The sequence below is a fragment of the Gavia stellata genome, chromosome 19 (assembly GCF_030936135.1).
Source record: "Gavia stellata isolate bGavSte3 chromosome 19, bGavSte3.hap2, whole genome shotgun sequence".
Classification (NCBI taxonomy): Eukaryota; Metazoa; Chordata; class Aves; order Gaviiformes; family Gaviidae; genus Gavia; species Gavia stellata.
In genome coordinates this window covers 16,445,560-16,465,812 of record NC_082612.1, presented here as the reverse complement: position 1 = coordinate 16,465,812, position 20,253 = coordinate 16,445,560, and the positions used below count along the sequence as shown (strand labels likewise).

Below are 20,253 nucleotides of genomic sequence, written 5' to 3'. Positions count from 1 at the left end.
ATGCTGCAGAAGTCTATGTTAGCACCTCACGGTGTTTCTTTTAATTTTTTTCATTTAAATTTAGGATTCATTTGATCAAAGACAAAGATGGCATAGATGATTATTTGGCGAAGAATATCAAAGGGTTGTCAAAACAAGAAGCTGCTGCGTAAGTTGACTTTTTTAAGGCATTTTAACATCCGTAAGTTTATTGTTTCCTTCGTTTCTAGTCATCATAATCATTTAAATTTAAAGTTCCCTAGGCCCTACCCTTTTTAGTGGAACTTGGCATTTAAAAATTGAAGTTGATATTAAATAATGATGGTTCATTTCTCCTGATCTTAAATATATCAAAGCATTTAACTCCTTGGTTTTACTAATTTGTATATTTACCAAAGTATTATATCACATTTGTAACATTATTGTTAAGATTGTGTCAGTAATTATATTTGAAATTGTGCTGCTTTTTTTTTTTTTCTTTCCCCTGAGCTTCCGTGAAGTATCTCCTCTGGGGTAGAAGCTTAGTATACTGACACACATTCTTGTAATTTTGAATTATTATTTAGCCAAGCCCACGTGCTGACTTCTGCAGTGAAGCATTTAATACACTATTAGTTATTTAAAAACCCAGTGAATGAAAGAAATGTAGATAACTTTTGATTTCTTACAGCTGAGGTATTTACATTTAGAATTTACAAGACACTACGACTGACTTATTCTTCTGGAGTCTTTTAACAGACCTGGGGTTCAGCACCATCAAAATTAATGAAAGAATTCTAAGAAATCTGAATTGCTGGTTGCTTCAGTGAGATGATTTCTTTATTTCAATATTTAAATAATAAAAAGATGCATATACAGGGGCTCTAGGCCCCTTAACATTTAATATTGCAAGATCACCCTTGCAGCGTAAAAACATTCTATCAATCAGACAGGAGTTCGACCAGCTAGTTGCTTGCAAAACATGCCTCTTCTCTTCTTGCTAGCCTAAGAATGTACCTGCAAACCTTCCCTGAAAACTTTCAAATTAAAATCTAGAAAATTACCAAATCTGAGTTGAGGGGTAATAGCTTTAGCAGTGTCCTACAACCAAACCATATAATACTCAGCCAGCAGACACACTTTCCTTTCCTGTGACACATGTCCGATTCGCCTTTATTTTTACACTGGTAACATGATAAAGCTAGTAAGTGTTCTGACTGTCAATACAAAGATTGTAATGTATCTGGTCTGATGATCTAGGAGTGCAATCTGTTTAAAGCAAACTCCTACCCCACTTCTTTTTATTTGAATTAAGACTAGGTTCAAAGACGACGAACTAAAGATTAGTTTGATGATGGGATTGGGCAGGACCTTCTTAATATATCATCCTAGGGTTTGCAAAGTTTAATTTATTGTTTTGTTTCTGTAGGAGTGACTGTTATCATGGTCATAGTCTGTGGGAGAGAGCAGCCTGACAGTGACAGGAGAGTTAGGTGAGGCAGTGGGAACCGCCATGTTACTGCTCTGTGAGTACACGTGGTTGATGTGGGACAGTTACCTTTCATCATGCTGTCACACTAATAGTGCTAGGTGTCATAGCTGGCTTAAATATTCCCTGCTTAAAGAGAAGGAAGCTAAGATTGGTCTGTGACTCGGTCATATTCTGCATGAGCTGGGCCAACATAAGGAACAGATCCTTCCCGAGCAAATGCTATGTTGACAGAGGTCCTGTCCCCCGAGTTAAGGGTAGCGTAGTTCCTCTGTGAGGGGGGTAGAAGTATCAGACCTCAGGGAGCAAGCACAGAAGTAAATACATTCACTTATTGTCACCCCAGTTCCGTACCGGCTGTGCAGTGCTGCTGTAGTCATTACACTACAACAATCGTTGCAGACTGACCTGCCTTCCCAGTGAGCTGTTTCAGTCTTTAGCCCCAGTGGATTTCCACAGTACGCACATCAAGCTAGGGACAGAAGTGTTCTCTCTGTGATTACACAGGGAGTCACTGCTATTTTAGGAAGGCCTTGGAGCTTCAAAGTGCATTTTACAGCTCTGATTTGATCAGGTCAGCCTTTTACTGCTATTAAAAAAAAAAAAAAAACCACAAACAAAAAAACCCACCAAAAACCAAAAAACCCTCCTATACGATTTTTCTTTTTATATCCAAACCCTGAGTCTGGAGGTTCTGGAAAAGGAAACCAGCAAGGAAATCCACAAAAAAGTAAGAATTTTATCATCTGTTCTGCAATACCTACACAAAGTGGGGTGTTTCCTTACCTTTTTGTGCCATGCTCTTTTTCAAAGTTATCAAAGCCTCTTAGAAGATTAAACTGAAATATCATATGCATTCTGATTTATTTCTATGGAGATTTTTTAAGTATATCTTCTAAGAGATTACGTTCATGTTATGTGTATTTAATGATTCTCAGAATTTTAGCTTTAGGTAATAGCTCCACAGTTACAAAATTTCTATAGTATGTAATTTAGCAATTCTATTCCATAAACCTGATACAATCATTTGAGAGCAAACAAATGGTAACAAACTAGCAGCTATACAGTTATACTAGTACTAGGCTAATCTAGTTATAAAAACCTAAAGGCATCAACTGTAATTTTAAACAAATTTATAAAGTAAGGCAATGCTATCTGTAAATGATCGTACTGAAATCAATGTTATGCTCTGTATGTCTCAGCAGACAACAGACATTTTTATTTTAAAAAGTGTGAGAAATGGCTTATGATATGCTGGGTAGTTTTTTAAATAGTTTCCATTCCAGAAGTAGATTATTGCACTTCTTTATAAAAGGACAGGATATCTTTCTTTTGCCACCTGTACTTTTGTTTAATATGGAGGTTAACTTAGTAAGTCAGCCATTATTTTGTCAAGACAAATTATTGTAGCCACACTCCTGCTTAATATTAAACACCCTTTATTTTTTTTGGTGCGTGTTAGGCAGATAACAAATTTATTACCTCCTAAACAAAGGAATGTATAGGTAGCATCACATTTCTGGAAACAGCAACATTCTTTAAGCTGTTGCCTAAAATTGTATCCTTCACAACATTCTTTAAAATTAAGATAAGCTAGTTTCTTCATAATTTAAGGAAAAAAAAGGTTACAGTTATCCTTCTATTATACAGTATTGTACTCTGTTTCAAACTTCAGCAAATGAGAAGAATTCCATTAAGTGTGCTTATGTTATAATCTCATTTTTCTGTGGAAAAATGAGGAGATGCTTTTCTTTTTTTTATTGTAATAATTTTTTGTCTCAGGATGATATGATAGAAGAGGAATAAAAAAGTGCTTAAGAAAGACAGTACTTTAATTATATTAAAACAGGATAGTGCTTTGTTTTTTTCATTGATTTTGGTTTTTTTCCTTCTCTAAGACTTGAACTTGAAATAAGAAGTGAATGAGGTATAAGGAGCTGGAAAGAGAAAAAAAAGTAAAGGTTCCCATTAATGCAGAATGTGACTGCTTTCTTGCCACAGGATTAGGCTTCTGTAAGCTTATAAGGAGGCTGGCTGGCTCCACTGGCCTTCAGTGTGCCTTCCCTGATACTTTCTGTTCTTGGTCTTGACTCACCAAATCATTAATGGCTCAAAATCAGGTTGCAATAAAAGTTAAAAATTGTCCTTATGGCTGATCTAAGAGTCAAAAAGTTCATGATTAACTGTGAAGTAAGGCATTTTCCATCAAGAGATTGATTCCAGGGTTGAATCTTCAAATTAGTTTGGAGCCTAGAACGGACCAGAATTTGATATTGTCATTCCTGTTTCCTGATCTTTTTGTCAGGGCCAGAAAGATCAAGTAACAGTTCTCCTCTCTTCGTACAAATTAGAATTGTCTAAAGACGACCATATCATCAAAAAAGAGTTAAAGACTAGAAAGAGAGACTTTGAAATCTTTTTGATGAGAGGAACAGCTTTGCTTAGTAGTAACAAAAATATACTACATTAGCAATTTTACTAGATGTATTTCTGTGAATTGGATGATGGAGTTCTAGTGTCCTCACTCAAGACTCATTGGTAGTCAGACGACATCTAAATTATTATACAGAGATGGTATGGGCTGACCTAGATATGCAGAAAATTTGTATTCGTGTTTTCTGTCTTGTGAATGGTAGATCAGTGTGTTATGGAAAGCTTGCCTTGATAAGTTTGTGTCAGTAAAGACATGCTCTCATACGACTTTTTCAGGCAGGAGACAAGTTTATCTCATATGCATTGGATCAGATGTTTTTGAGATATAGTGGATTGTTCTGCTTAGAATTCACTAGAAGGCTGGTCCACTTCAAGATTATCTGGAGCAAAAAAATGCAAAGGCTTTCGTTCTCAGACGGGCTGTGACCCCCCAGAGCAATTGCCAGCCATCTCAGCTAATACTGGGAAGATCAGTCATTAAACTACTTTGCAGATTGTATACTGAAAACTGGAATATAATCAATGGAAATAATTAAGAATAAGTAATTTGATTAGTTGAGCCCCATTTCCTAGGATTCAGAAAACTGCTTTAGAATAAGGTGAATTATACTTTTGAGGTACCTATTTCTCTCCAATGCTTACAAAGAGAGCTTAGGGTCACCAGCTCAGATGCAGACATGTACATTTACAGCTGAATCCCACACTGGAGAACTATTGAATTTTGAAAGCTGTAAAAAGGATCAGGTAGAAGTCTTGGAAAAAAGGAAAAAAAGAAAAAGTTAAGGAAAATACATGTCAGAAAATATAATGAGGGATTGAGTGTTAGTGCTCAAGATAAGTTTGTGGAAATAAAAGATTTCTTTCCTACATCCTTACTTCTTCTACCAGTTGGTCTCTGAATATTCAACCCCATCTGTCCTCCAAGACTAAAGAGGAAGAAACTTCCTCACCTGATTAGAGGCCAGGATGATCTGGAGAGTCCGCTGAGGGAGAAGAATGGGGTTTGTGGGCTGATGGAGAGGAGAAGGCCTAGCTTGAAGGTTGTTTTATTCTTTATTTTCATCATAGCCATGACGGACTAGGAAGCCCTACTATTAGACTGGGCTTCTTCTGATCTTGTCCTCTGTTTATAAGTTATTTAAATCATGAGAGGTTTGGTACTGTTTTTCTGTTTGTCCTTATTCTAGTCTTTTGTGTTGATGGACCAGTTCTTTAAGGAAGCTGAATACAAACAGGTGATTGGGTTTTTGATTAATCCAGAGTCTTTAGTAGCTGTCACCTCTACCAAATAGATTAGTAAGGTGACTTCAGAGATGACCTATGAAATTTTTTACTCAACAAATAGATTGGGACCTTTTTTCATTGACAGCCTATCATATTGCCCTGTTCTCTTTTTCACAACCTGAAATCTCTGCTGGGGCTTCCCCGTTTGAACATGCATCATTTAGGCTTGAGAATTTTGTGCTGTAAGGTGGATTTGTGTTACGGAGTGAGGCTCTCAAGGGACGGGGATGGGGCACTGCCAAGAATAAGGGTTAGGAAAAATACCTTGCTAGTGTGGGGTTAAGGCAAGGAAGGAGGAGGGGCAACGGCTATTACTAGAAAGCTTGCAAAAGGTAATTTCAGACACAGACAGATAATGTGTAGGTGCAGATTCTGCTTTTCTCTGGTATTTCAGTCCTTGACTGCACAGTACCTGGTTCTAGTGATGCACTGATTTGAGCTGCTTCCATTTCTTCTGTGTATAACACTATGAAGACAGAGGGAGAGAGGAGAGCTCAAGGCAGCTAAAGGAGGACATAGCAGCAAAAGGAGAAAGTAGTAAACTGTTCTTTCCCTTTCATATTCAAGTCCTAGCAAGATTTTGCTGTTCTTGCTGATGTCAGTCTTTGGATATGACCTGTGAGCACCTTATGACCCTCTTTGTTCACATTACTCTGGTTGAGAACTGGTGGAATGTTGTGCCAACTCATTTACATTTTATGAGGTTATTTCTTCACTTTTAAATACTAAAAACTATGGAAAAGGGTAAATTGGAACCAAAGAAATGTATCCTTTCATAGTAAAAGAAATTTTAAATTAAGGCACTCTATCCCAAACTCCCTGCTGATGTGATGCTTGTGGAAAGGGAGATGGCACAAGTTACTTATTGAGCTACATGATAAATTTTAAATTTCTTTCACAATATCATTTAAATATGTATTTTTTTCTGTCTGAATAATTCCTAACAATTTTGCTTGCCATGACCAGGATTCAATGTTTATTAAACAACTTTCAAAAAGAGATTTTAGTACTTAGAGGCAAGCATTCTTTTTGGTCAAATGAATAATCTCTGTGAATTTCGGGCCTGATAAACATATTATTTAGTGTAATTAGGCAGTGATCTAAAGAGCAGAGCTGTGTGGGAAGTGAATGGTTTGCTTCTCCTAAAGAAACTTCTCTGTGCATTTGTGTAATGTGAAAGGTTTTTCTTGAAAAGGTTAAAAAAAGTTCTAATCAACTTCTGTACATTATGTAGAACTTCATTTTCTAAACTCTGCAAAAGAAAGTTTCATATTTAATGGGAAATCATGAATTATTCCATTTATTATCTACTTCCTCCTTTCAAAGACATGATCTGGATAAAAGGCGGGGTGAATAATTTCAAAAAATACAATACATTTTTAATGGGAAGGTGCAAACTACAGATTCTCATGACTATTAGCAAGTATAGAGGAAACAGAATTTTACTTGCAAAAACTCATCAAACTCTTGCAAAGATAAAATACATGACATACTTTAATAAAGAAGAACACAGTGAGCTGAAGTTTTTCTTTTTTTATGTAACTTGTTGTTTTTACTAAGTTTGGTCTTACGGTTTTCTAGTGCTTTCATTTCTCAATAGTTCAACAATATTTAGTACTGAAGATAATGTCAAAGCAATACACAACTGACTTCTATTTTTAAAACACTCCATAAAGGTGAAGCATCTCTAACACACAAAAAGAGTCTGAAATAAAGAAAGACAGTCTAATTTGCCTCAGTACAATCATGACTTCCTAATAATTCTCACAGTGAATCCTTCTGAATTGTGTAAAATCCTCTCTTTTCTTTTCCTCTTAATCTCTGTGTGGTCTATTTGTCCTTAGACTACTGAGTAAGTTCTGTTGGGGACTTGAATGAGATATCATAAACAAAAGCAAAAATACTCTGGGAATTGTTCATAGCAATAGTATAATAAATGCATAGCCTTGTATAGGGTTTTATGATAATTCATAGCATCAGCTTGAGAAGATACAGAGAGTAAATAATTATGATTATCTTTTTCTAAAGATAATTTTGCACGCTGTGAAAGAAATCAGCAGAGAAATTTAAAGACTTCTCCAGTATCATGCAAGTCAAATGGAAAGGGTTCCAAACTCAGAAGTTTCTGGCTTTCAGTCCATTAGGTCATCTCTGAAATAAAAGGGGAAAGTTGAGAAATACTTCATTTTGATAAATAATAGCCCATAAAATATGGTTGGAATTACTTTTTGTTAATGAACAAAATTAATTTAGAAAGAAAAGCAGAAAGATGAATGAAGATAATGTTTTTTTCTGATTATGCTTGAGACAATCACAGCTGTGTGTGCTCTTGTTATGAAGAACGTTTTTATAAGGGTAGCACTTTTATTTTTAGTGCTTTCTTTGCATTTATGTTTAGGGACAGAATGTTCCAAAAGTTCATTGTTAAATTTGTATTTCCGTTTTTCTGGGTTAATGAGGTATTTTAATTATTACAGTGCTTACATTCATTTTAAAATACTTTTTCTGTGTCATCTTTTGATGTTTATAATTGATTAATTTTTCATTTTGTGTAGTGTTAGAGTGGCAGTGTAGCTTTGAACAAAAGGAAGCGAGTTCAATATATGTGTTCTTTGCGGGATCCTACTGACAGGTTATGCATCCACCTTTGATTGCATGATTTAGGTTAAAGTGTGGTTTGACAACAGTCGGAGACTGTGAGGTAGTAGATGAAAAATACTGCATTACTTATGCTGAAAGTTATTGTACCTATATATATGGTATAAAGTACCTATATATTTATTTTCTGACATACTTTATTTTCATCTTTCTATTAATAGTTCTGAATATGCAGCTCCATAAACCTTTTCTTATTTAAAAAAATCTGAATTGGTACAAAAGTCAATTTCAAGTAGATGTTCTTCCTTCTCATGATATGTACAAATTGTCAGGCAATATTTTTTATTTACTATTTAGAGTAGTGAATTCTTTTTATAACATTTGGAGGTTTGGTAGATTTTATTCTTTTTGTATTAGGACGTTAGCTATTTCAGCTTTATAATTTGGAATTAAAAAACATGCACCCCACCCCAAAATAATTTAATTCTCAGCCTTAGTAATCAAACATTCTGATGTTTAAGCTGTCTGTTACTACTTAATGGCATTTACTGTACTTTCATACCTTTCTTTAATGAGATTACTATAGTCTACAATTTAACATATTACCATCCAGTAAATATTTCATTAAAAGAAAAGTATTTAAATGGACAGTCTTTAAACTAGGATTAAAGAGGGCTGTGCCCTGATTCAGTTAAATAGCTTTGTATCAGTAGCAGTATGTGGTGAAAATGTGCTGACGACCTCAACCAGCTGAGGGTTTGACTCACCAAAGTACTTATATATGGAAGTTTTCACACTGAACGCAGATACTCAGCGGACCCAGGTATATTTTCAAGTCAGCTATGTACCTAACTTCGCTGGATTGCAGCCCAGACCCATGACAATGTAGATTTCAACAGTGTGAGTACATGGTTTTATACCACTGTAACCTGGATCTTAGCATCGCTGAATGCGATAGTCAAATCTTCAGCTTCCATATTGACCAAGTATTTGCATAGGTGCTTTTTGTCTTCAACAATGCCCTGCAGAAGCTTTAACTGTATTTTAGATGTGGGTCACTAACGGTGTTGCAAAACTGTTACGGTTTTTGGCTGTCCAGCTATAACTAAATAATAATTCCTCTTTCGATTCTTAGGCAGAGCAGCCTGAAGTTATACACTCTTACAGCATGCTTGGCTTTTTAGTTTTTTGTATAGTATTAAGTTTTCACTTAATGCATATATTTTTCAAATTTTAGCGAGGAAATTCTGGTGTCTCCCTGTTTATGCTGTGTTTGTCTGCATATAGGTTAAACACAAAAGTAGCTAAGTATTCACATACTTGATGTAATTTTAATTTTCTTGTAGTTCTATAGACAGGAAATGGGGGGGAAGTAAAATGTATTTGTTTAAATAAACTTAAGAAAAAATATCGTGATTATTTTTTCGTAATTTTGTGATCCTTATCTAAGGCATTTATATCAGTCATTGACTTGCCAACTGCAGAAGGAAATCCCAAGTGGATGAAACCTATTTGAATACAGTTTTTAAACATTATAATAATTGGTAGAGTAATTATTTTACACTGGAAGTACACTTTAATATTTTATATACTATCGTTGTTTAATCCATGCCATTTTGTGCTTTACAAAATGGGATTGCTGCAGTACACTTGTATTGTAATCAGCAACTGGCTTTAACCTATAGCACTAACTAAATCCTACAAAATCTAAAGGTATGAACCCTGATATAAAAAAAAAATCTGTCATCTGAAAATAGACTTTTGCACTTACTTTTCATGTCTGTAATTGACCGCACCAGACCGGAGACATGGAGTATTAAGCTCATGATAAATAATTCCATTATGCTATACTGACTATTTTGATTATTTCTAACACCAGTACCTGCCTCTTGGCCTCTTAATTTCTTTTTTCTTTTCTCTCTTTCAGTGTAAAGGGTAGAACACAAATAGCCTTGTTGTGCAGGATTTTAAGTCAAAGGGAATGTAGAAGGGTACTGTCCTGATCCCCCAGCATTGCTTACGAGTCTTATAAAAGTACAGGACCATAACATAGGAAGGTCCTTGAGATTGCAACAACAGTGTGATTTCGTTAGCCTCTCTGAAGATTAGTATTTTTGATTTCTGCACTGGTAACGGCAGATTAGAGTCAGGTTTCTGTGATTCCTCAGCATGACTCTACGTCATTTTAGAATAGTGACGATAATAAAAGAAATCCATATAAGAAATTTATGTAAGTAGCTGTATAGTTTAAGAAAAATGAAGTGCCTGTAGCACTATGCAGGTATGCTTAAAGCCCAGTGTTAACAATAGCGGTGCCTTTTCAAGCTTGCAGATCCACATTCAATAAATAGCTGCTTCCACCCCTGTGATATTATACTACGTGAAATCGTCATCTGTAACGTGATACCACTAAAATGGCAACTTTAACTTTTGGTGGTTATCTCTTTGGTGCTGGAAATTTTTCTGACACATGCCACCCCCTCCCCACAACACACACGCAGAAGCGCACAGAATTTTTCAGCACCTCATGCCTACAATACTGCATCACAGCAACTGCTGATGTAGGACAAATGCAGGATAGCAACCAGATGCCCGAAGTGGACCTAGTTTCAGTGTTTTCCCCAGCCCCTGTAAACAAACATCTAGCAACATCAACAGGGTTTTGGTAACAGCAGAGATGAGGAGCAGTGGATTCTCAGCATCGTCCGTGTTTCTGTTAAGTATGGTTTTGTCTGTTGAATTTCATGGATTAAAAAAAGATAAATCTGCTTTAAAGTAAAACCGGATTAATTGGTCTCTTTGTTTTAACCATAAAATACCTAGATGCTCCAGATTTCCTGTAAAAAATAATTTGCTTTTAAAAAATCCACCTGAAATCTTTTTCTCCTAGCACGCCCGTGTCACCGTTCAAAGGGGAGAGAGGCCTTTAGGTTTATAGTCATATCACGGCTCAGTTTTAAAATTAAGCACAGCTAAGGTTGCCCAGCCGTCTGCTCATTCTAACGGGGCTGGCTGAACGGCTCGCGGCACTGCGCCGGCAGCCTTTGCCCGCTGCTGGCACCGCGCTTTCCTGAGCCGCGCAAGGCGGAGCGCCGCGCAGCGCAGCCCCGCCGTTCTCCTGCGCGCTGCTCGCAGCCATGCGCGCCCTGCGTTTCATCCGCGCCGCTGCCTTCCTTTGTTCTGCCGCCGTGCCGTGCCGTGCCGCGCCGTGCCGAGAGCGGCGCGGGTAGCGTGGCCTGCGTGCACTTTTCCCGATTTCCAGTAGATGCCCCCAGAGACCATTAAACCTCTTGAACGGCGCCACTTCAACTAAACGAGAGGCCAGCCCTTTCTCATTCTGCTTCTCGAAGTAACGTGACGGCCCAAAGGAAACCTAAAAGCAGCGTGGACGCAATGCAGAAAAACAAACTTACTTCTTTAATAATATATCATAATTCATCACGTAGTAGGGTTCGAAAGGTTTAGTGTCAACTGGTTTATTAATGTAGTAGGAAACATAGTGCAGAAAAACAAACTTACTTCTTTAATAGTGTATCACAATTTATCAGGTAGTAAGGTTCAAAAGGTTTAATGTCAACTGGTTTATTAATGTAGTAGAAACATAGTGCAGAAAAACAAACTTCTTTAATAGTGTATCACAATTTATCAGGTAGTAAGGTTCAAAAGGTTTAATGTCAACTGGTTTATTAATGTAGTAGAAACAGTGCAGAAAAACAAACTTACTTCTTTAATAATATATCACAGTTTATCAGGTAGTAAGGTTCAAAAGGTTTAGGGTCAACTGGTTTATTAATGTGGTAGAAACATACTGTTAACAGTTGGATTTTATAAAATAGATCATGTATGTTTAATTAGGTATCAGGTTTTGGTACTGATATTAGAAATAAAGTAATCTTCAGTTATGTAAAACAGATGTTCTGTTTAACCTCTCATTTTACATGCTGCATGACATAAAAAGCAGTATGAAAAGGACTTTGAGGATTTATAGTTTATCTCAAGACACCATGAAAAGTTTACTGCTGTCACCCACACTGCTCTTCTGTTTGAAAGCATTGCTTGTTGGAAAAAGGACACTGGCATTTTCATCTGGAACCACTTTGATAACCAAAATAATTTCAGAACTCGATGCAGTGTCAAGCTCTCTTAGGTGTGACGAATACCGTTCATCCCCATAATATCATTCATTCCTAGCCCTATTTTATTGTTTGTGTGTGATCAGTCACTTGTGGCTTAAATATTGCAGAAACTTAAGCAAACAATAGTATTACTATTTTGTGCTTTGTGTATTTTCTATTTTTAAGTATAACCGAGAGAGAACTTTTATCTTTATGCCTCTGAAATTGGAATGGTTACACAGCAGATAGCTTCATTGCTTGGGAGTTAAAATCAGTTAGCTTTGCCTAAGAAAAAAATGTGCTCTGTATCGTATGATTACTTCAGCATTATTTCAATGTCTTTATTAATTGGGATGGGATTTATTAAAAGAATATTGACGTGAATTTTTAAAAGTGACCTATTTTACTGTATGTTTTGGTTTTCTCTATCGGTTTGCTAATTACGCTGTCTTGTGGGGAAAATGTGCTTTGACTTCAAGTAAAATGCATCAGTCTACAGGAAATAACAGGTTACATGGACACAGTTTTTCTATTTATACGACTATTGGTACTGTGCTCAGTGAGTATGCAGTGAGTGTTAAAAATTAACTGAATGACGTTTTGTTTAGTCACTGTTAAGATCTTTTAGCAGTACTTTCTTGTTTACTTCCAATACATCTAACAATTTAATGCATGCACACATATACAGATATATAGATCACATTACATAAATAAACATGCATGTATATGTGCCTGCTAAGCGGATTGTTATTCCACTGCTCTGAGTTATATTACTGTAGGATTCAGTCCTAGGCCTTTGGAAGTTGGTAGGAATTTTTTACCTATATTCTTCAAATTTTTTTAGTTAGAATTTTAAGACAGAAAAAAGACAGTATTCCATGTAGAGAGTAAAGAATACATTGCACGGTATTAGCATAATATCTTTACAGTATTTTTAAGCTATATACTGTGCATCTGATTTATGACAAATATAGCATATTCTGGCAAATTAAAATTTAAATGCTTAAAGATACTTACTTTTCTAACATAAATGTTGCATATGGTTTTTGGTTCAGAATAGTTATATATTTTCCCTTGTCTATGTGAACAATGTGTGCTTTTCAATCTCAAAAACCATCTATTTATATGTTAAACATAAACTCAGTACTGTCTAGTCTAAATCATATCAGGATTTTGTAATATTTTTGTGTTCAGTTCTGCAACTGAAATGTAAAATACACATGTGAAGGATTAACGTGCATCTATGTAGTAATTAATAGATTTTATTTTAATCATATTAAATATGAAATAATGCAGATTGTTTACTTCTTACATCTCACATTACTGTCTGTTTCATTGACATCTAGCTAAGAAGTTTTTTACATCACTTCTACCTTACTAACATTGTTAAAAAACTGCAGTAGCTCTTTTTAGGCTAGAAGTATTAGTTTCATTTGGCTATTGTTTAGCATGAGGTCATCTGAATTTATTACATACGCTATAAATCTCAGTTTTCAGAATTCCATGTTTATTTTAAAGCTGCTGAGAATTTGAAGTTAAATGGATTTTAATCTAAAAAGACAGTCTTGAAAACAGTTTGGAAACTTAATGGAACATGCAAAATAAAATTAACACATCTGGGCCCTTGCCATTTTACTGGGACAAAGGTTTGTTTTCTCACACAAGACAACTACGCCTGCAGACCTTTACATCTGTACTTTAGTGTTGCAGGCACTCCCATTGGACTCATAGTTTTTTCCAGGATAGGATACAGTGATTGTTTCATTCCACATAAAAGAAATATTTTTATTATTTCCATAAATAATACCTCAAAAGATATAGTACGTCTTGAGAATATTTGATTACACAACTTCTTGATATGTATGTTTTATCAGAGTTTATGAATGAGATAACTTGGATATAAATTTGTCATTGCATCATTTGATTTTAAAAGTAGGGAGAAATTGTCAAATTTTTGCATCAGTAAACCAGTCCCAGCTGAAGTTATATGCTAAACAGCAGCAAAATAATATCTAATGATTATGTTTCTGGCATAGCATTTGTTTGACGTTTTAAACCAAGCCATCATGTCCTACAGCAAAACTATTTAACATGTACATTGTTTTGACATGCGGAATGTGCCTCATTTTTCCCTGTGCACTGTTTTAAAGCAAACTAAGAGTTCATTGTGTTTTCATGAACTAATGTAAACATGGAGGGGGGGTTCCCATCAGTCAGTCTTTTTTACCAATACCAACTAAAGAATACCAGTATATTTTTAACATGTTTTCAATATATATATTGGTATTTAGTCATTATTGCCATATTTCCTTCCCTAGGGTATGACATTCGTAATTGTATTTTAGCAGAAGGCTTTTTGAGCGGAGGAAAAAATACCCCTTCCCCACCACTGAACTGCAGAGGTCTCCTCTTGAAAGCTGTTGTAGTTATCTGTACTTATTTGGTAAGGTGGAGAAGAGAATACAGGTTTAAAGGCTTAAAATCTATCTTTCTTATTCCCAGTAACAGGAATTCATACAAGAAGAACATCTGCATAGACATGCTGCGACAGGGTTATCCCGAGTCCTTCTCCCAGCTCTTCACTCTGATACAGAAGTGGAATGCCTTGAGGGAGGCTGCAGGGCCTGGGTCAGCCATATGGCAGCAGAAGTCCCTGGAGGAGCAGCCTGATAAGCTGGATCAGCTTTACTGCTTCCTGACCAGGGCTGAGGCAGCCCAGCGAGCAGGTAAACAGGGGGGCTGTGGGTAGCAGAGCAGCGGGAGCCGCAGCCGCCAATGCCTGGGGGAAGCTTCCAAATTGTTTCATGTATGAATTTGAAACGTTACTGCGTCTTAGCACATTGCAGCCTTAGTCAACTCAGCTGTATTTATAGAAGAAATGATTAGGAACTGCGGATATCGGGAGAGGCTTTGTGAAGAAAAAAAAAAGGGGGGCGAAACATGTAGAGTGCATTATATCATCAGAAATGTTTGATGTATTTACAGCTTTGATAACATCTCAATTATTTTCTCATACTTTCATTATTTATTGTTTTTCTTTCTCTATCGATTTGAGTAGCTGGTTTGGTATTAGAAAAATTTAATAGGTGAAATGCTGTTTCACACAGTAATAGTTTTATAAATCTGATTTTATTAAATACCCTGTCTGCTAACTGTGTTTGGATTTGTGACTGACTTAAAAAGGATTGTGAACATGTCAAATAAAATGCAGCACACAGATGTAACATGCCACCTGTGAATTACTAGGTATTAGTGAAGACATAACTCCAAATTACTGTATTTTCTCTATTGCCTATTTACTAAGCACTCATATTTATCATTTCCTTTTACTATAAATAGTAGCATAACTTACTCTGTCTTTCTCCTTTGGAATGATTGTAGGGATGGAGGCAGATAAAGCTCTAACTGCAATCCTGTTTCATGGCTGAGCTGATTTCACTATAGTTGGCTTCTTTCAAGTTGCATTTTGATCATTACAAATATGAAAATGTACAATAAAGCTTGTGACTCTGGAACCTAAGCTTTTTGACTGAAATTTAGAAACAGACCACTTGATTTAAGAATGGAACAACAAAAAAACCCTTTTGGCACTTAAAAAAATGTTCATTTAAAATGTTTATTTTATGTTTACTCCGAAAGCCAAAAGTTGTATTTCTTTATTTAATTCACTGTAATTCTAGGCAGGAAGTCTAGCCAGTGCATGATTGGAAGGAATCTTCAGATTTGTCTGGAGTGTGACTAAAACCTGAATAGGCAACCCGGTAGCTTGCAGGAGTACAAGAGAGAATTTTTGCGCTCAGACTGCCCTGACAGAAGCATACTGTCAACACTTCGATGTTCAAGAAGTGCTAGATATGGCTTATCTTGATGGGCCTGCTTCCTGCAGCTGCTTGAGGAGAGCATTTCGCCTTCCTTCAGCTGATGATATTTTTCAGCGTTACAAACTGATGTGTGACAAAAGAGTTGGCAAACACGCTCCCAGAGAGTCAAGGTGCTGCTGACTGTGCAGTTTCTGCCCCTGTGCAAGGCGGGGGTCCTTTCTCTCACTGAACCCAGCATTTGTTGTGTGCTGGGCTCTGTAAGTCTCTCACCTCTCACAGAGACAAGATACCACCAATTGTCTGACTGATTGTATCTTGCCTCTAGGAGAGAGTATCACCCAACTTTGCATGTTAAAGTTGGTTAAAATGAAAGAAGGAAAATAATAAGAACGTGCCAATAGAGTTGCCAAGCACCTTTACCAAATTGCTAGATCGAGTTTTGATTTTTTCACCAGTTTCAATGCAAACCTTTGCACAAATCTCTTGTTTGTTTTAAGTGAGGCTTGAGCCACCTGGCACATGAAGGGGTGGATGCTAATTCATGTTGCAGGTGTTAGAGCTAGTAGTACTGTGAAGATAACATATGAATTATACAGCTCATCAAATACTAATTCAGTAGTTCCGCTAATCCAGTTACTCTCTGATTCTAATCAAATTGCTTGGGGCTCTGGCTTATGATCTCCTGACAACTCTAGTTGACACCATTTAAGAAGTGTTCGGCAGTTCACCTCGGCTGGAACTTACCATGATGTAGCAGTCACAACAGCAGCTGACCTGCATTTGCTTTTCAGCTGCCACAGTTCAAGCTTAAAAGGCTGAAAGTAATATTTGGGGCTGCAAACTGTGAGAGTTTCACAGTGTGGCTGATGATGCTAATATTAGGCTAGCTGAAAGTTTCTTTGTCTCAGGTATGCTGTCCTGGGCTAACAGTTGTGTTGAAGAAGAGATAACAGGTATAAATTATAGGGTGGGAAAAAAATTGTCATGACTTGTAAGTTTTTTGATGAAATTTAAACTTCATGAAGGGATTGGTTTTGAACTTGAAGTGGTAAGTGGAAAACAAAACTTCACAGGCTATGTCAGTGAACAATTTTCTTATTTGTTACTTAATTTTTCTCACCCGATGTTTTTGTATCGTAGTGTTGCTGTCTTAATTGTGAACATAACTTAGAACTGCTGCTCCTAAGTTTAGAGTTTTATGGTTGTTACCATAGTGCATAGAGAAGGCTAGGTGTTCATTCACTTTCCATATTTATTGGTGGAATATGTTAATCTTCTCTTTTTTTGATGGTTGGTAGTTATAGGACACTATAATGCTGGACATAAATTGTTCACTTGAACAGAATCAGCGCCATCCATCACAATGTGGAGGCTGATATCAAAAAGCAATTATTTTCTTTACTGCTAGGTTTGTTTACTAGCGTTACATTGTACAGACTGTTTACCTTTACATACACCAGTGAATGTTCTCTCTGTTTTCATTTTTAGTGGAACATTTTGATTGAACTTTGAATCATACAGGAGTCATTGTTGTTTTAAATTGGCTACTACCAATATTATACTGCGTGCAAAGAAAATATCTATTTTTTCTGTCCAACTTAATCTTATTGGCATTGTATTTGAATACTTCCCAAGTATTTAAAAATCGAGAGCTAGCACTAATCCTTGCAGCTTCTCAGAAAAATAGCTGATAGAGTTATTTTGCCCTAGATACAGCATTATCCCAAAAATGCTAGCAGAAATATTGGCACTACTTGACTGCATTCCTATTTGGTCTTTTTCGTGCAAATAATGTAAATGTTTCTGACTTCAAAATTGAGTTGTTTGTAATTATTCCTTGATCTTCCTACATTATCATGGACTAACCTTTCTTTTTACTGGTTCTGGTCTCAGTAGCTTAAAAAAGGAGATAGTTTAGCTGTTTCAATATGTATAGTTGTAGGGTATTTTACAGAAGAATGCAGGATAAATGCCAAAGCAATGTATCTATATAGCTCAGCATTTGAAGTATACAATTATTTCTTGGCACATGTATGAAAATGTTGGGGTTTTTTTCAAAGAGAAAGTTATATTTTGAGGCCATGGAATGGCTTGCCCCATTGCCTGCCTGATTGTACTGCTCAGAGTAATTTCACTTAAAGGTATAATTGTCCTTGAAAGGTATAGTACAGTGCTGGCAGGTTGTTGTTGCTATCCCTTTGAAGAACCATAGCTCCCTAGCCTCTGCTTGGTACTGTTCTGCAAGTTAGCAGGAGGGAGAGTTTGAAGCCGCAGTCCATCCTTGTCTGACATTGAGGGTTGCTAACTAAATATCCTTTGGCTGCTGACACCCTGTGAACAAATCATGACCATACCCTACAGATGTGCACCAACTAAATAGAATTCTTTTTGTCCATTTTGTTGAAGACCAAGGCAAAATTTGACTCTGTATCTTGGTGTGTTTGGGTGGGTCATGAGGAAGAAGTAGGAACAAAGGAAATCCAACTAAGAAGTCTTTTACTTGTATCTTGGAATTTTTGAACAGCATCCAGTGTAATGCATGCCTGGGAGAACAATTCATTATAATGACAATGTTGCTGTTCTTCAGATAAAAATATTTAAAAGTTAAATTAAAACCTGAAGCTGGTATTTGCACAGAGTTTACCGTACGAATGTAACTGATTCTTTAAATCACTACTTGGCTGCTACAGTCTGTCTTATTGTTTTAAAATGCATTGCTAATTTACTTGTTGGGTCTGTATGCTCTTTCGGCTAAGCCACTGCTTTGAATCATCTTGTGTAAGTATTGTGTAGCTACTTTTATTTAGTTAGTTAGCACTGAGCCTACCAGCTGTAAAGCATCAATCGTGTGTTTTAGGCTGAGGCCAGCTTCTCAGTGATAGTGTCCCAAATTTGTTTTTTGTCAAAGTAGAGATCACCTGTCCCAGTATTATTACAGAAGGGCTTGAAAAGTGTTGCTCTTCAGATTACATCTGAATTACATATTAAATGTAGGCTTAAACCCTAACTGAATCCTTACTTAGGACTAGCCAAGGCCTTGAAGAGCTCATATGATCAGTGCTTGCTGGAGTGAGGTGGTGTACTTGTATTGTACAAGTTGAAGGGGATGGAAGGCAAGTTACAGCTCAAGAACAATTAAAGGGAGAGATGTCTCAGCCATTGGCTCTTTTGGCTTCCCTGCCAGAGCAGGGGAGCAAAACCAGGGAAAATGCCACGGTTCGGTGGCTGCAACATGTATTGAGTGGTCAGCATTATAGGGGCAGGTCACTGTGTTCACTGTGCCAATGCCAATGCATGGAGCCTATACTCTGGTATGAACATGCCTTCAGAGGGGTAAGACACTGCTTATTAGTTGATCATTGGGGCAGCTGGTGGAGAGTAGGAGTGAAGACGTGGAAGCTGTTGGCTTGCTCAGATTCCATGTGCTCCTGGTTCCTGACCCCATGCAACCTTTGTGGTACACTGCATGCTAAATGATGAATCTGTGCATGTGCTGCAGGCTGCTGACCCTTGTTCTAGAGACTATCAGACACACAGAATTAGAAGAAAGTGCTAACTTGGCTCTTTTTTCCTCGCTTTGGTGTAGAGAATACTTTTGACAGTATGAGTTATCATTTGTTGTTGTTGTAAAAGATGACTTTTCATAAAGTATATGAAGAAAGCCAGAGTATTTGATGTTTTGCACTGGAAAATCTTTCTTTGTCTGAGGTACTTAAGGTTGAAAACAGAGTTTAGCATTTTACAATGGAAAGCTTTTCCGTAGGATTTCACACTTACGCCTTAGGCTGAGCTAGAAACATTGCAATAACCATATTACCCATGCTGTTTTGGAAAAGAAATGGAAAGAGGTTATGCATTAAAAAAGAAAAAGGATAAACATACCAAAACCTCTTTTAATATGTGCTTGGAGGAGGCGTAGTTTCATTTGGTTTTGGGGGGATGGGAAAAGGAACACTTTTATTTTTGAAGCAGGTTTGTCCTTCTTTACTTAATATTGCATCACAGGAAAAAACACAGCAGTTTCTAGAGACCAATGGAGGAGTTTGTTATTTTTGTAATTATCTTACAAAAAGTGAAGTGATTCTGCCTGGGAAAGAAGCCAAGCCTTCTCAAAATATAGCCGATTGTAGAACTACTGTTGACTTCAACAGAAGCAGCATTTCTTAGAAAATGTCTGTAGTACGTTTTCATTGCAATGGCATGGAGCCCTGCTTTAGCGTCCCCTATTACCAGTTAATTGCCTTATCTAATTATCATTAGATAGCTTTATCCTTACTTGGCAAAATTATAAACTGTCCATTTCCTTAGCATCTTTGTATAGATTGTACTTTCATTGAACATATTCCCCTTGTGTACCTAGCACTATTGGGAGGGGTGTGCTCTGTGTACACCCCGCCTCATGATGTCTAGGAAACGGAGGCGCTGCCTGAAACTTCATGGGATCAGCATGCTATACCAGAGCGACCTTTCTTCGTTTGTGTGTGAGTTTAGCTTATGGATAAACTTTCTGGGAAAAGGAATGGTTGGGTGGTCCTCCACCTCTAGGTGGAGAGGC

The 20,253-nt window shown here is 36.8% G+C and overlaps 1 protein-coding gene across 1 annotated transcript in view; it reads left to right on the top strand.

Annotated features, from left to right (window-relative positions):
- Positions 1 to 20,253, top strand: part of TTC29 (tetratricopeptide repeat domain 29) — an 88,972-nt gene that overhangs the window by 12,829 nt on the left and 55,890 nt on the right. The window contains exons 3-4 of the mRNA XM_059826738.1: positions 65 to 148; positions 14,380 to 14,603. Coding sequence (XP_059682721.1) covers positions 65 to 148; positions 14,380 to 14,603 — 308 coding nt within the window. The remainder of the gene's footprint in view (positions 1 to 64; positions 149 to 14,379; positions 14,604 to 20,253) is intronic.